This window comes from Zingiber officinale, chromosome 4B (assembly GCF_018446385.1).
Source record: "Zingiber officinale cultivar Zhangliang chromosome 4B, Zo_v1.1, whole genome shotgun sequence".
NCBI lineage: Eukaryota > Viridiplantae > Streptophyta > Magnoliopsida > Zingiberales > Zingiberaceae > Zingiber > Zingiber officinale.
This window is the reverse complement of record NC_055993.1, coordinates 77,056,849-77,071,369: the sequence shown is the minus strand read 5'-3', so window position 1 is coordinate 77,071,369 and position 14,521 is coordinate 77,056,849. Positions and strand designations below refer to the sequence as shown.

The 14,521-nt window shown below is 35.8% G+C and overlaps 2 protein-coding genes across 2 annotated transcripts; both read left to right on the top strand.

The window, feature by feature from the left end:
* The first annotated feature begins 3,072 nt into the window (after positions 1-3,072).
* LOC121975198 lies at positions 3,073-12,069 on the top strand. The gene is made up of 4 exons (XM_042526678.1): positions 3,073-3,435; positions 9,549-9,810; positions 11,390-11,457; positions 11,667-12,069. The coding sequence occupies exons 1-4, from the start codon at positions 3,301-3,303 to the stop codon at positions 11,946-11,948; spliced, it is 747 nt and encodes a 248-aa protein (XP_042382612.1). The 5' UTR covers positions 3,073-3,300; the 3' UTR covers positions 11,949-12,069.
* Positions 12,070-12,685: 616 nt separating this feature from the next.
* On the top strand, positions 12,686-13,513 carry LOC121978321 (zinc finger protein ZAT5-like). Its single transcript, XM_042530681.1, has one exon. The coding sequence runs from the start codon at positions 12,686-12,688 to the stop codon at positions 13,511-13,513; it is 828 nt and encodes a 275-aa protein (XP_042386615.1).
* The last annotated feature ends 1,008 nt before the right edge of the window (positions 13,514-14,521 follow it).

The window sequence follows — 14,521 nt, the reverse complement described above, 5'->3', positions numbered from 1 at the left end:
GAACTCGAATTTTGTGCAACTACACGATATGTAATCTCTTTGTTTATCATGCGTGAGCACCCTTGATTTGGAGGAAGAAGAACTTTGAAATTTCATCACATGGTAAACCACTGAATCAACACCTGTAAATGCATGTTGCACGTAATAACCATGACTTTCGGTCATCTCACTTTGAAATTCAAGCCATTTCTTTTTTGTGTACACCTTAACCATTTGAATTTCCATTGGCCAGTTTGTATTAATCTTAGGATGCTCATTCATATCAATATGGTCTGCAACCAACTCATTGTGCCTTTGGTGTCTTAGTGCTCTATTAAAACGGGTGACAAAATCCATCAATGAGTTCTTATTTGAAACATATCTTTTGAAAAATGCATGTGAACCTTCGGATCTTTGACTACTTGACATTCCAGCACAAAATATATGGCTAAAATATATTGGCACCCATCTGTGTCGCAGTTCATACATCAAAGACAACCAATTATTATTTCCTAAGTTAGCACACTTGATAGCTTCTTCCCATGATTTTTCAAAATCATCAGGCATTATAGAATTTGCAATGACATTCTTTATGGTTTGATAGTGGTTTCGGAAAGTCAAAGGGTCCAATTTATCTGGGAATTTATTCAATATATGCCACAAACAATATCGATGCACTGTTTGAGGGAAAAATCTGTGCAATAGATTTTGTCATAGCAGGATCCTGGTCAGTGATGATAATGTTTGGTGCACCTTTGGGCATAGCTTCTAAGAACTTTGTAAGCAACCAAACAAACGAATCAGTTTTCTCATCACTAAGAAACCCGCAGCCAAAAAGAATTGTTTGATGATGATGATTAACTCCTACAAATGGTGTCAAAATCAAGCCATATCTGTTGGTGTTATATGTCGTATCAAATACCACTACATCACCAAATACACTGTATGCCCTTCTTGATACATGATCAGCCCAAAAGCACCTACTAAATCTGTTATCTGAATCAGTCTCGTAATCAAAGAAAAAAGCTGAATTCTTCTCTTGCTCAGATGTAAAAAACTCAATGAGTGTTTCTGCATCAATACCCTTTTGTTCATCCCTTAGATTTCTTTCAAAATTTCTAATATCTCTTTCTGTGCAACCTACACCTTCAGGTCCTCCATACTCTATCTCTAATAATCGCATTTGTTGACAAGTTGGCACATTTGCCTCTGAAAATTGTTGAGTTAAAGCTTTCTTTGCAGCAGAAACATTACGATGTGAGCGTAGCAAATGCACCTTTGATGGAGTTGCAAGTGGATGATTATGGGTTTCTACAAAATTACTGACAACCCAATTAGGTCCAGTTTGTTTCTTGACAAATGCAATATTTGACTTACATCCCGTTCTAACTGACCCACGTGCTCTTTCCCTTGTCAGTTGATCAAATTGTGCATGTTTATTCCACCACATTACATCTGTATGCCCTTCTTTAAAGCATACAATTTGTTTCCACGTTACTTCATTTGTTATCTTATTTTTCTTGCTCGTGTGCATCCTTGAACTAAATCCGGCTTCTCGTGCATATTGGTTGTAGAACGAATATGCATCCTCTAGTGATGAGAATTCCATTCCAATTTGTGGCTTTCGATCTTCTGAAACTTGGGGAATGTATTCCTGATCATCAACTCTATTTTCTTCCATTTCTAGGTGCCATCACATAATAATTGACAAAATATAATTAGATAAAACCAACAATTAAAACCTCATTACTATTTGCATAAGTAATGGAAAATATATACAATATATGGAGCATTCCAAAGTTTTGATTGCAACTTAAAGCGTTACAGAAACCATAAATAAACAATTAGGTGTAGACTTCTTTATAATATCATGCATAAGGGTAGTGTGAATCTAATTAATTTAGTAGACATTATAGGAGAATGTCTAGTTATAATTCCTATGTCTGTTCAGATATTTGGGCAATGTGACTAAGAATAGAAATCATAAATAAAAATAGAAACTATCAAAACTTCTTATAAAAACATTGATCAACAGAAAATGAAAGAATCAAGATTTCTGCATCACTCACGACAATAAAAAAATGTAGTAAATATGATTCACATATGGCAGTTAGTAAACTAGAAGCATGTAGTGGCACATCCATACAGCCAAAAAAACCTAGAATCTAAACATTATCAGAATTGATAGAATATTTGATTGAAATCAAGTCTTCCTTCATCGAGGTTAACATGCACCCTCCAATAGAGATTAGAGTAAAGAGAGAGACAAGAGGTAATCAGTGAGGAAATTTTTATTGAGTTTGTAGGTAAAAATCCCGTTAGGGTAGAACCCGTGACAAGAGGAAATTAAATGAGAAACAATAACAATAATAATCTGTGATGTTTTACCTGCAAAGAAATTGGTCGCGTTGAGAGATGGGAACCCTAGATACACCGACGGCTGCTAGACGAGGAAGGCTGCGGCAAGTGAGGGACGGGAACCCTAGCTCCGTTCCACAAGCCGAGATGCAGCTCGGCAGTGAGGTCTTCTGTTCTCTCGACGGAAGGCCGCGAGCCGCACTCGCGAGGATCAGTAAAGGGCGGGGGCTCAGCGAGAAGGAAGGCGGGCAGAAGACTCGAACCGCGTTAGGGCAGAACCCGCGACGCGAGGGAGAAGGAAGGCGAGGAGAAGATCACTAGCCGGCGAGGAGAAGATGTTCCGCCGATGAGGAGGAAGGCGAGGGCAGAACCTGCGACGCGAGGGAGAGAAGTTGAGTGACGCGGCGGCGGCGAGAAGAAAGGCGATGCAGAGCGTGTTAGGGCTTAACTGGACCTCGCCTCGCGTTTTTCCCCCAGTGGAAATAACTGACGCGGACCTTGCCACGTCGGCGGTCCGCACAAGTCCGTAAATTTTGTTCCGCAGCGGAACAAAACTGTATATATATATATATATATATATATATATTTTAATTTCATCATTTATTTTACTGTTTTTTCTTTCCAAAAGTGCCAACCAACGAATCATTTGCAGCTTATATTTAATTTTTAAAAGAAAATAAAATAATAAAAATAAAAGGAAAGGCGTCACCGCCCCCAGCGTTGTTGTTGCTGCTTCGGATTGCTTCAATACTTCTTCCCGTCGCGCTTCGATCCTCTTCCTCCTTCTCCCTTGTAGCTTCTCGGAGCGGAAGGGAAGGGAGGGGAAGGGGAAGGGGAAGGGGTAGGGGTAAGGCAAGGTCGACTTATGTGTCTTGGTAGAGAAAGGAGAGGGCAAGAGAGAAAGGAAAGGAGGCTTGCGGAAAAAGGAAAACAAAGAGGGAAGAGAAGCGTGGATTTTGTAGGATGAAGGAGGTAGTGCTGCACGTTTACGACGTGACCAACAGCGGATCGGAGAAGACGAACAACACCATCCTCCAGATTAACCGCATCTTTAAGGATCGCATCGGACTGGGAGGCATCTTCCACAGCGCCATTCAGGTCCCTTTCTTCTTTTCCCCCTCGTTTGTTGTTCTCGCTCTTCTTTACCTTCTGGCACCTTTGGTTAGGCAAACCAAGAAAGTGTTTTCTGGATTCGAACTCTCAAGATCTGGAAGGGTTTTAGCTTCTTAGGTCCTTCAGTACTTTGATTGATTCTCAGTTATTGGGTATTATTTTTTTTTAACTGAATTTCTATTTCCTGGCCGCTTCGGAGGAGCCCTACCCTAAAATGCGTGCAAATTTGATCGACAACATCAGATGTGAAAGTGACTAACTTTAGCTTCTTTCTATGTGTTTGAAGTCGAACCATACGAGAATGAAACTGATTGCTCGGTGCAAAGACTATTCCTGTGATATTTTTGGTGATGTTTAGAATGTGATTTAGCAGAATTTTTATTTTCTCAAGTTAGGAGTTTCAGCACAAATTGATAGTGTTCATCCAGGTTAAGTATCATACATCTTTGTGTTGGTGGAAGTTCTGCCTCCAAAAATTAAAATAGAACTCCTAAAATGATCACTATTCATAAGAAACTTGGAAGCTTAGTGCAAATCATGGGTATGATTGCAAGAGATCTCTATCACATATGCCATTGATCAGCAGGAATTTAAAAGGGTATTATATTTAATGGGTCATAAGAAAATGACAGCTAAATTGCTAGAGATCTATGTCATGTTCTAAGTCACATAAACTAATTGGTTTTCTCAACTGATTGGACTTTTAGTCTATAGTAGGGCTGTTGATGAAAAAGTAACACTACTATTGATGGTTCATCGAATCCTCTCTGGTGGCTTTGAGCGATCAGATTTCTTCATTTAAGAGCATGTAATATACCTAATCATTATGGACTTATGCATAGTTACCCAACTTTTATATGGGGAAGAAACTTGAAGCTCTCCAGGGTTCATTTTCTCAATATAAATGCTTTTCTTATTTTAAACATAAGTAAAAAAAAATTTCTGAACTCCTCTCATTTATCATGAAGCTTGCTAATCTTTATTTAGTGTGTCAACTTAATGTAATCTGATGTTTGGGTTATTCACTGACAGGATTTCTTCTTGTTACTGATGAGAAAGTTTAATGAAAAATCAGAGTTACTCTTGGAATCTTGCTATTTTTTAGTCAACCAAATAGATGTTCTTATATCTGCGCTCAGTAAATGCTCATTTATGGTCACTTTTGTCTTTTCAACTGATCAATGTTTCTTAAAATGCAAATTCACGTCATGCATAGTTTGGATAGGAAAAAATTAGAGACAGGAAAAGAGAAGAATACAATCCTTTCCTTGTTTGCTTTTGGTCAGAAAATATGAAAAAGGTTTGCAAAGTTTTCTTGTTTGGGTAAATAACATGGGAAGGAAAGGGCGGAGGAGGAGATAATTCACTTGCCTGCATATTCAGAAGTTTTTCTTCTGAAATTCCGATGGAAGGGGAGACAAAAGACTAAATAGAGATGATAAGTGATAACAAATTACTATTCCAATATGATCCTACCGCCACATTCAACTGGTGGCTGGGTGATCTTCTAGCTGTTAGGATGATAAGTTTAAATTCACCTCATGTTGCATTGGTTGTTCAGTTCAATATATTTAACGTGACCAAGGTAAATTCTCAAATAAGTAGAGCTGGAAGTCTAATGGCATTAAATGCCAGAACAATGTTTCTTCCTTTCCTTTCTATTCTTAACCAAATAAGTGAAAAACTATTGTTTCTTCTCATCTGTTACATACAAACATGTGAACTGGAAAAAGAAAGCTACTTATGCTCTTCCCTTCCTTTCTTTTTCTTTTATTTATTTTTTCTTTCTAAACTACTACACTCTTTCTACCCTCTTCACTTTTCATATGCAAAGATAGCCTTAGAGTTTAGTTATAGCTCAAAATAAGTAAGGAATCCCTATGATCTTATTACTTCACTTTACTTCACTTTTGTCATCACATCGGGATGTGATTGCTTGATTAACTCTTAAATTTCATATCTATTGGGTGTTAGCTATGTTCTTTTTAGTAGAGTTTCCACATACTGTGCAATTACTTCACAAGTTTAGTCACCAACAACATACTGGGCCAGCGATGCCTTTCTGATTCTGTTGAAGAAATTGGACATCCTATGATAGCATTCACTTGAGAGACTAAAGTGGATAGAACCAGCACAGGTCTGTTTGAATGAACATTCTATGTCAATCATAGGGCAGTTAAAACTGACATAGATTATCTTATTGGCTGCTTTTCTGAAATTTTAGTTGCTCTAGTAATTTTCTAGTGAATTATAGTGTGATGTTTTCAAACTAAACAAAAAGAGATGCAAAGATGGTGAAATAGGTAGAATAGTGGAAAGCAGAAAAGTGGAGAATGAAAAATTAGGAAGAAGAGTGGAAGGTAAGTGAGAGAATAGATGTATAGCACCGAGACAATTGTCCATGACTACCCTTGACATTGTTAGTTTCTCACTGTCACTATTGTCTCTTTGTTTAATGCTATCAAATTCTTGCATGATCTTCTTAGGATTTGAGTAAGAAGACTCTCTGAAGCATTAAGTTCTCTGATGTTGATATTTGTATTTAGTAGGTAAAAATTCATATCAGAGCATCAGCAAGATAGTCTAGAATAACAGGTTGTCATGACATTAGGGATAGCAATAATAGGTAATCCAAATAAATAATAAGTAAGATGTATGAAATAATTGCTAAGAATGTAAGGTACCTCATTCTTAGTCATCTACAGAAAAATGGGCAAATCCAACCAATCTTACTTACACAATGGAAAGAGTCACCAGCTAAAGGCTTCTCTCTCCGTCTATCAAATTAGCCAAAGGTGTGCATTCATGACCCTTGCCAAAGTTCTAATTAGTTCCCATCAATATTCATGCCAAGAAATTGTGAGCATAAATCCTGTAGTCCAAAGGACCAGATGTCCAAAATCCAAATAAGAACATCCAAACCCATATGGATAAACTATTAATTCCAAAAGGCTATTATTAAAGTACTATAAAATATAGATAATTGTTAAATACTACTTTCATATGGCTTCTTATGAAATAATATATCATATGTGCTGTTATTTTATGGACAAAAGTGTGGCACATAATGAAAATATTTTGCTAATTTAACTACTTGGGAACAAACACATGATTAGACCTTTTTGCGGGTTGCTTAGCAACAATTTTTAGTAAGACATTTAACCTTGATTTAAGTTAATACTGCTTAGTTATAAAAAATATTAATGTACTTAAGAGAGATTGTACAAGAAAATTGAGAACAAAAGATAGTAAAGAAATCAATATTGAACATAAATTTACTATGAATAGGTTATAATAGTTTAACTTCATATAACATTAGGCTTAATTACTATAAAAAATTTCAGTATTAACATATTATCATAACCTTTCATTTTAGATATATATCATATCCTATTGATTTTATAACATCAATTTTGTTGCCATCCAATTGTTGTGAAATGGATGGCCTGAATCCAAAATTACAACTCAAGCCAAAACTCCTAAATTCTCATTTATGTTTTTGTTTTATTTTTAAATCTTTGTTGTTATTTTGTTTTTTGGCATGATACATAACATGGATTTGTATTTGGGATCCATTAACAGTTGGATGGAAAAATTAAATAAAGATATATCTGTGAAAAAAAAGAGAATAGGTTTGGATAAATTTGTTATGTCAGAATAGATATATTAAAATTGAAAGGATTATTTTTGTTAAAACTCTGAGCAAACATAATATTTTCATTAAATAAACCTAGATGGCAAATATAAATGTTGAGATTTTTGACAGATAAAGGAATTGAACACAAGCAAACAAGTGAATTCAAGAAATATACTTTATATTTGGAATTTTGCAATATATGTATATGAAAGATATTATAATAAACATATATACTTCTAAGAATGTTTAGCAAAGTATAGATCATGAATCATATATTATTAGATTTAGACATTTAGTAGTGTAAATGTTAATGTAGCGTGCAAAGAAAATAATATAGTATCTAGCAATATAACTGCTTTATACTAATACTCTTGTGGATTGCTTCATTTTTTAAGTTTTGTATCTTTGATTTAAAAGTGTATGGCTGTTCTAATTCCTTTCTTTATTAAGAGTATTTGCTTGATTTTGTATTTTAATTGCGAAAAATATTATTCCTATTAGCAGGACAGCCCATAAAGCCCTGTTCTGTGATTTACTTTTGGTCTCTCATTCTTATATTTGGAAACAAGTGACCTTACATTTTATTGTATGATTGTATCTTGATCACTAAATACTGGAGCTAATTTGTGTGCTGAACTAGGTTGTTCACCATCTGTATCCAATCTTTGTGTTCCTGGACTGGAACACATATTAATCAATTACATCAGGTATGGACTACAGTGACATGCCAACTAGAATGAAGGGATTAGCTCCTTGCTCAAGGATGTACACTTACCTCCTCATTTGACTTCTAGTTGTCATTCTGGTTTGACATTAATGCCTGCTGCAGTATTTGTCAAATGACTGGTTTGCTCCAATAAGACATAGGGACTGGATAAGGCTAATGAGGCAAGCCTTGTACTGCATTGCAGGGAGTAGCAATGGTATCCCTCAGGGGATACCACTTTTTCTGAGATTTAGTGCATTTCTCTTTCTTGAATTTCCCTTCCACTTGCTTTCGACCCTGCATATCCAGGCAACCTGGTTGTTGATACTGAGCTAGAGACTTGCCATTCCTGAGATAAATACTAAATTTCTGAACCATACAATGGATCATGATTTTTAAAAGTGGCTGATACTGCTGCCGATCACCTAAGTTGGATAGGTATCGGCTACGGCCAATCCAATGTTTCCTAAAAAATTGATCATCTTATGTAGATTGACGAAGAAGTTTAAGGAACATAGAAACTCAAAGAAGTTTCCTAAAAATGAATTAATTTTATTAGAAAATAACTGAAATTGATTGATAGCTCATCAAATCATGAAGGAGACGATGGAATCATTTGCCCCTAGGGCAATGGTGCAATGGCAGGACTCCTTTTTCCCGGGCATCTAAGGAGTAAGGATTGAGTCCCAACCTTGGTGAATTAACGGATGAATTTTCCTTAATGAGCGATTGACCTAAGAACACTAGACTGATGAGTCACCCGCTGTGAGCACTTCCCGATTTACCTGGGTGGCCGATGGTAAATTTCCGTGGAGTCGGGCCGGTCACCTTAGGATTAGTCAGCGTAAGCTGGACACTTGGTGCTAACTAAAAAAAAATTAAATGAAGGAAACGATGGAAGCTGTTAGAGTTTTGTCAAACTAAATTCTTATTTAGTAACTTCTTTAATAATAAATGCAATAGTATTTGTTGATCTATTTTGGATTATTGATTTTAATAAAATATGATTTATTATCCAATAGATATTTAAGTAATAATATAGTATTATATGATATTCTAGAATAATATTTTATCATATTATATGAAATCAAACCCTTTTTTTTTTTGAAATGATAGCTATGAGAGGCCTCAAGCACTCACATTTAGGTGAAGTTGGGTCTCAAACCCAAACCTTGGCAACAACTTTAGAGTCCTTACCAGCTGAGCTAGTTGGCACCCTCAACCAAACTAATTTAAGTAATTAATTCTGTGAATCTATATTGGGTTACCATGCTATTTCATGACACACATCATTTGTCATCTTTGTTATCAAATTATACAATTTTCACTTTTTTTTCCTCGACAAGTCCGATTTCACCAGTTTTGCTGATCTGATACAAGTATACAATCAATACTGTAGATTTTTTTTGAGCATCTGATTCTGATAACCATGCTATGCAAGCATGATGTTGGAATATGAGTGATTTTTTTTCTTGAAGCAACAAGAATATAATTATTGCTGTCATTTGATCCTAATTTAGTAATTTGGTCTAATTTAAAATATTGCTTGTTCCTAGACAGTTTTTTTTACAGTTGGAAGAATGCTTAATCAGGAATTGAAACTTCTCTATCTCTCTTTTATATTGTATTAATTTTATTTTTACCCCTATCCGTACACAGTATTTCTGTGTTCCTAAACTTATCATTGTATCTTAACTCAGGAGAAACTGCAATTTGAATCTTGCTTAGTTAATCATGTTATTGTTATTCTGACAGGTTTATGGAGATGAGGAATGGTCATTTGGATTTTGTGAACAAGGCTCTGGAGTTTTCAGTTGTCCACCATCTAGAAATCCTATGTATACCTACCGTGAGAGAATTGTTCTGGGGGAAACAGATTGCTCCATTTTCGATGTAAATATGATGCTGAGAGAGCTTAGTCAAGCATGGCCTGGGCAGTCATATGACCTTTTAGCAAAGAATTGCAATCACTTCTGTGACACATTTTGTGAAAGGCTAGGTGTCCCAAAACTTCCTGGTAATATGATTATCCTTTTTGTGACAGCAAAATTTTTAATTTTTGGAATTGTTATTCTTTGATGAGAGTTTCTTCAAGAATAGCTTCAGAAAGCATAATTTGAATTGTAGAGATAAGTGTAAGAATCAAAGCTTTAAGCTGAACAAAACTATGATTGAATACTGGAAATATGATTTCAAATTTGAGCACTAGAAAATAAAGTTGGAAAGATTGAGAACTCTGGCAAGCATTTTTAAGTCAAATGTTTTGGTATTCTGGATATGTTATATATTGGTTGTTTCTTCATAGGTCAAAGGAGCAACTTTATAAGATTGTGCTACTGTAATCCACAAAATTAAGAAACCATAGAGTTTATAGGTGAGATGATTGAGATGGTTACATGGGATTACTAGATAAAACAAGAAATGTTACTATCAATAAGAAGGTGGGTACAAGGTTTAAAGCATTTCTGTGTCAAAATTTCATGCTTGATTGGATCAGTATGGTGTTGGTATTATAGGATGCCAACACACACGTGTTTTGGCATGCTCAAGAGTGTGCTAAGTTGGTTATGTGGGACTAGGTTCGAACCTCTAATTTGCTTTCACCTGGCTTGTTTGCTTTAAAAACTAATCCAATAATTTGATAAATGAATTGAAATTTGTATGTTTAATTGTTTTAAATATTTAATATTAATTCAGAAGTTAATTAATATATACTTAAATTTAACTATAATAGATTTTTCATTATCTACACACCACATAATATATGGCTTAACAAATTAACTAATATTATTTAACCATAGATTAAAAAAGTATATCGTATATAATTCTAGTTATTTAAATTCAACCATAATTAACTTAAGCCAATGATAACTTATAAAGAATTAAAATGTTGATATTAAATTTAAGAAAGCATGTCCTGGTACTTAACTGTTTGGGTTGGCCTGCGGAATTAAAAGTTTCGTTTGGTTTTATTCTGTTGGCTGACCTAAATAGCATGAAAATATAAATCATGGCTAGGTATAGCTCTAGTTGATGGGAAAAATGAGAAAATAAGTTAAAATATGCGTCCTATATATATAAGAGAAATTGATTAAACTTATTTGTGTTTGAGATGTAAAGGAGTCCATTGAAAACTCTTGTTCTCTATTTATTGAACCAGTGTAGAGACAACAATCTTGAGACTGTAAAGAAATGTTTTTAGCCAAAACTGAATTTATGCTCCAATCATCAGCAGTTCAGTAAACTGCATCTGCTCCATCCATTATTTGAACAAGCCAGAGCATTAAAAGAAAAAAGAACTCACTCTAATAAGCATTTAATTCTTAGTTTTCAAATAAACATATCAATATAAACATGTATTGTCCAGCATGTGCCATGTGTCTAAATATCTAGAAGAAAATTCTTCTCTATGGCCTTTTGGTACAGGGAGTATGACATATCTAGTTTTGTTTCTCTTGTAAATTGGGATAGTTATCAATGGCAATGCTATCATGGTTGTTCTTGTTGCTAGGATGGGTTGGATTAACATATACTGATCCTATTTTGTCCACATTGAAGTTTATCTATTGAGTATTTCTCCTAATTGTGTATCACAGGCTGGGTTAATCGCTTTGCCAATGCTGGTGATACTGCTGTTGTAGTTGCAGGAAATGCGGCATTCAGGGTACTAAGGCATTTGCTATTTATTTATTTATATTTCTCATTCTGCCTCACATGAAATCACATGTTTCTCAGTAGTATATGTGAGTCACTGTCACTGTCACTGAGCTTCTTGGTTCCTGGCTTCTGAAACTACATCCGTTTCATTTTATTTCAAGATGAGTTAGTTTCACCTAATGGTTTTTCTGTTTTCCAATATATCCACTTTTGCAGCTGCGGCAAGCCAAACAAGAAATCGTAACCGCAAGCAAAGTTGCATACAGATTTATGTCTGGCCTAGCTTCAAATCCAAATTCAGAAGGCACACCAGAATCCCCAAGCAATTCTAACAGAGGCATCCCTAAATTTCAAGGTGCATGGTTTAAAAACTTGATGTCCATGGGTGCCAAACCTTCGACTAGCACACCAGAGCTTTTGGAAGAGTCTGGCGTCGTTCCTGTTCCTACCCGCCCCCAACAGCATTCAGAAGTGGCAACACAGCTCGAAACAAAATAGTTGTCGAAAAGTAGTCGAGTCCATGTTGTACAACTAGAATCTTTGATTCCTACGATCACGACTGCAAAGAGTACTCATTGTTAAGAGAATTGCTTTGTGTCAAGTATTCATTCGACTGTCATCCTTGGATCGGCTAAAATGATCAGGATCTATGCGAGTTGTGTTCATCGGGAAATTACATCATTTTGCCTAGCAAAGTGGCGATTAATTATGATCCTTTATTGTTTATATACTTTTTAAACAGGCACCGCATTGAAGTTTATGCTTCGTAAAACAAATGATCCTTTCCACGCTTAGAACTTGGGAGGAAAAACAGAAAAAATAATAGAAATCAAAAGTTAAAAGGGTTTTCTTTTTTATTAGAATTGTCCAAAGTAATTTTTTATTTATTATTTAAATAATATATTATTGTATCGTAATTTTTTTTATTTTTTTTTGACAATGGGATTTAGACCGTTATAACACTTATGATATAATTATTATAATATAACATTGGTAAGAAATATCTATATTTATTATTATTATAATTATTATTTTTGTTTTTTATATCTATATTTTATTTGTTTTTTTTATTTAGAAAAAAAAATCACTTGCTTCGCTAAATTCCGTTTCTCGCTTCGCTAAATTCCGTCCGTCTATAAATAAAGCCGCTACTCACTGTCTCTTCATTTGAAATCCTGCGTCGTCTTTTGTCTCCGATCTCTCGCTCTAGGGTTCAAGAAGAGCGACATTGGAGCATGGCCGGCAGACTCCTCCGATGCACACTGCCAGCTGCCTCGTGGGGGATAAAGCGCCAGCGAACGGAGGGCCGTCGCCCTTCGCATCCGCCCTCGGTTTTCGTCAGTCGAGATGAGGAGGACTGCATCCTCGGTCTCCTCATGCTGTCGGGTGCCCTGCTCGACCTTCGCCGCGGGGTTCCGCCTCCGCCGCAAGCACCAAAGCAGCTGCTGATGCTTCCTTCCCGATCGTCGCCTCCACCGGCGGAGACGCGGGAGCAAGAATCGCCTTATCTGATCTCATTCCCTGGGCTAATGCCGCTTCTGCCTCCGCCGAAGGAAAAGCAGTCTCCAGCTCTGAAACAGCAACAACAGCAACGGCAGAACGAGACGCTTTCCCCTGCGACGCCTTCAACGGCCGATCTGCGCCGTTACGAGTGCCCAGAATGTGGAAAGGCATTCTTTTCGTACCAGGCCCTCGGCGGCCACAAAAGCAGCCACCGGAAGCGCCGCTGGGCGCAGGAGCAAGAATCGCCGTATCTGATCTCATTCCCTGGGCTAATGCCGCTTCTTCTGCCTCCGCCGGAGGAAAAGCAGTCTTCGCTTTCGTCCCCGGCGCTGAAACAAGAACAGCAGCGGCAGAACGAGACGCTTTCTCCTGCGACGCCTTCAACGGCCGATCTGCGCCGCTACGAGTGCCCAGAATGCGGAAAAGCATTCTCTTCGTACCAGGCACTCGGCGGCCACAAAAGCATCCACCGGAAGCGGCGGTCGCCCAGCGCCTCCAAGACAGAAAAGCAGAGACGCGTCAAGGCGAGAAGAGCAATGCTATGCCATCGATTTCACTGACGGAGTGCTCGCCGATGAATTGGGGACTAGGCATCGACCTCAACCAGCCGGCGATAGAAAAGGATTAGGTCACGGAGGAGGAGGAGGCGGTGGGAGTTGGCCGCCGATCGATCAATTTCTCCTCTGCTTTAATTTCGTTTTAGTGTGATTAATTTCTTGTTAATTAATCTTGTTGTACATAATTCATTTGAAATGTTATGAAAGTGATTAAACTTCTACCTGCTTAGCTTAGCTTAGCTTCTTGTGCATTACTCAACTTATTTACTCATTTATTTATTTTTGACAATTTCACTTATATAATTTTGAGGGGAAAAAACATTTGGTTTTATTTTTATTTTCTAAAAAATAAAAAATATAACAGTGCATTTGGTTTTATTTTTATTTTCTAAAAAATACTTTTTTTTTCTTATAAAATAACTTTTAAATATTTTCTATTTTACCATAAAATGATATTTTCTTTTTTAAAAAATAAATATTAAAATTACCAACCAAATAATATTTCTCTTTTTTTTTTCAAAAGATAAAAATAAAAAATAATCAAACTTACAAATAAACATTTATGTCATGCAAAAATTAAATATACCAATTTTGAACATCACTTTATTTGAGATTTTTTTATGACGTTATTAATTAATACAATAGAAGTTTATAACAGTGAAAGTGTTACATAAATATTCATCAAAATTTGAATTAATTTTTATAAATTCATTTTTACTAAGAATGTCAGCTGCTACAATATACTATTATCAGTGTGGATTATAATTGAAGTATTTATATTATGGTAGTTATAATCTAATAACTTCTAAAATAAGAGTATCTTGAAAATAAAAATGTATTAAGTGGGATAGAATGTTATTTTAATAACAAATAAAAAAGGAGTGCAATTTGAATAAAAAAGACGATTCTTTTATTTTATTTATATTTTTAAATTAATTATTTTATTGTATTAGTTATAATCCACGGTCAACCTAAATAGTTATGAATCCTGATTATGTCCCAATTCGTACG

What these genes read in the sequence shown, in the direction of transcription:
- LOC121978321 (XM_042530681.1), top strand. Translation starts at nt 12,686, where the DNA reads ATGGCCGGCAGACTCCTCCGATGCACACTGCCAGCTGCCTCGTGGGGG.
- LOC121975198 (XM_042526678.1), top strand. Translation starts at nt 3,301, where the DNA reads ATGAAGGAGGTAGTGCTGCACGTTTACGACGTGACCAACAGCGGATCG. An exon ending in AGGTGTCCCAAAACTTCCTG is followed by an intron (nt 9,811 to 11,389) that starts GTAATATGATTA and finishes TGTGTATCACAG; the next exon opens with GCTGGGTTAATCGCTTTGCC. An exon ending in CAGGAAATGCGGCATTCAGG is followed by an intron (nt 11,458 to 11,666) that starts GTACTAAGGCAT and finishes CCACTTTTGCAG; the next exon opens with CTGCGGCAAGCCAAACAAGA.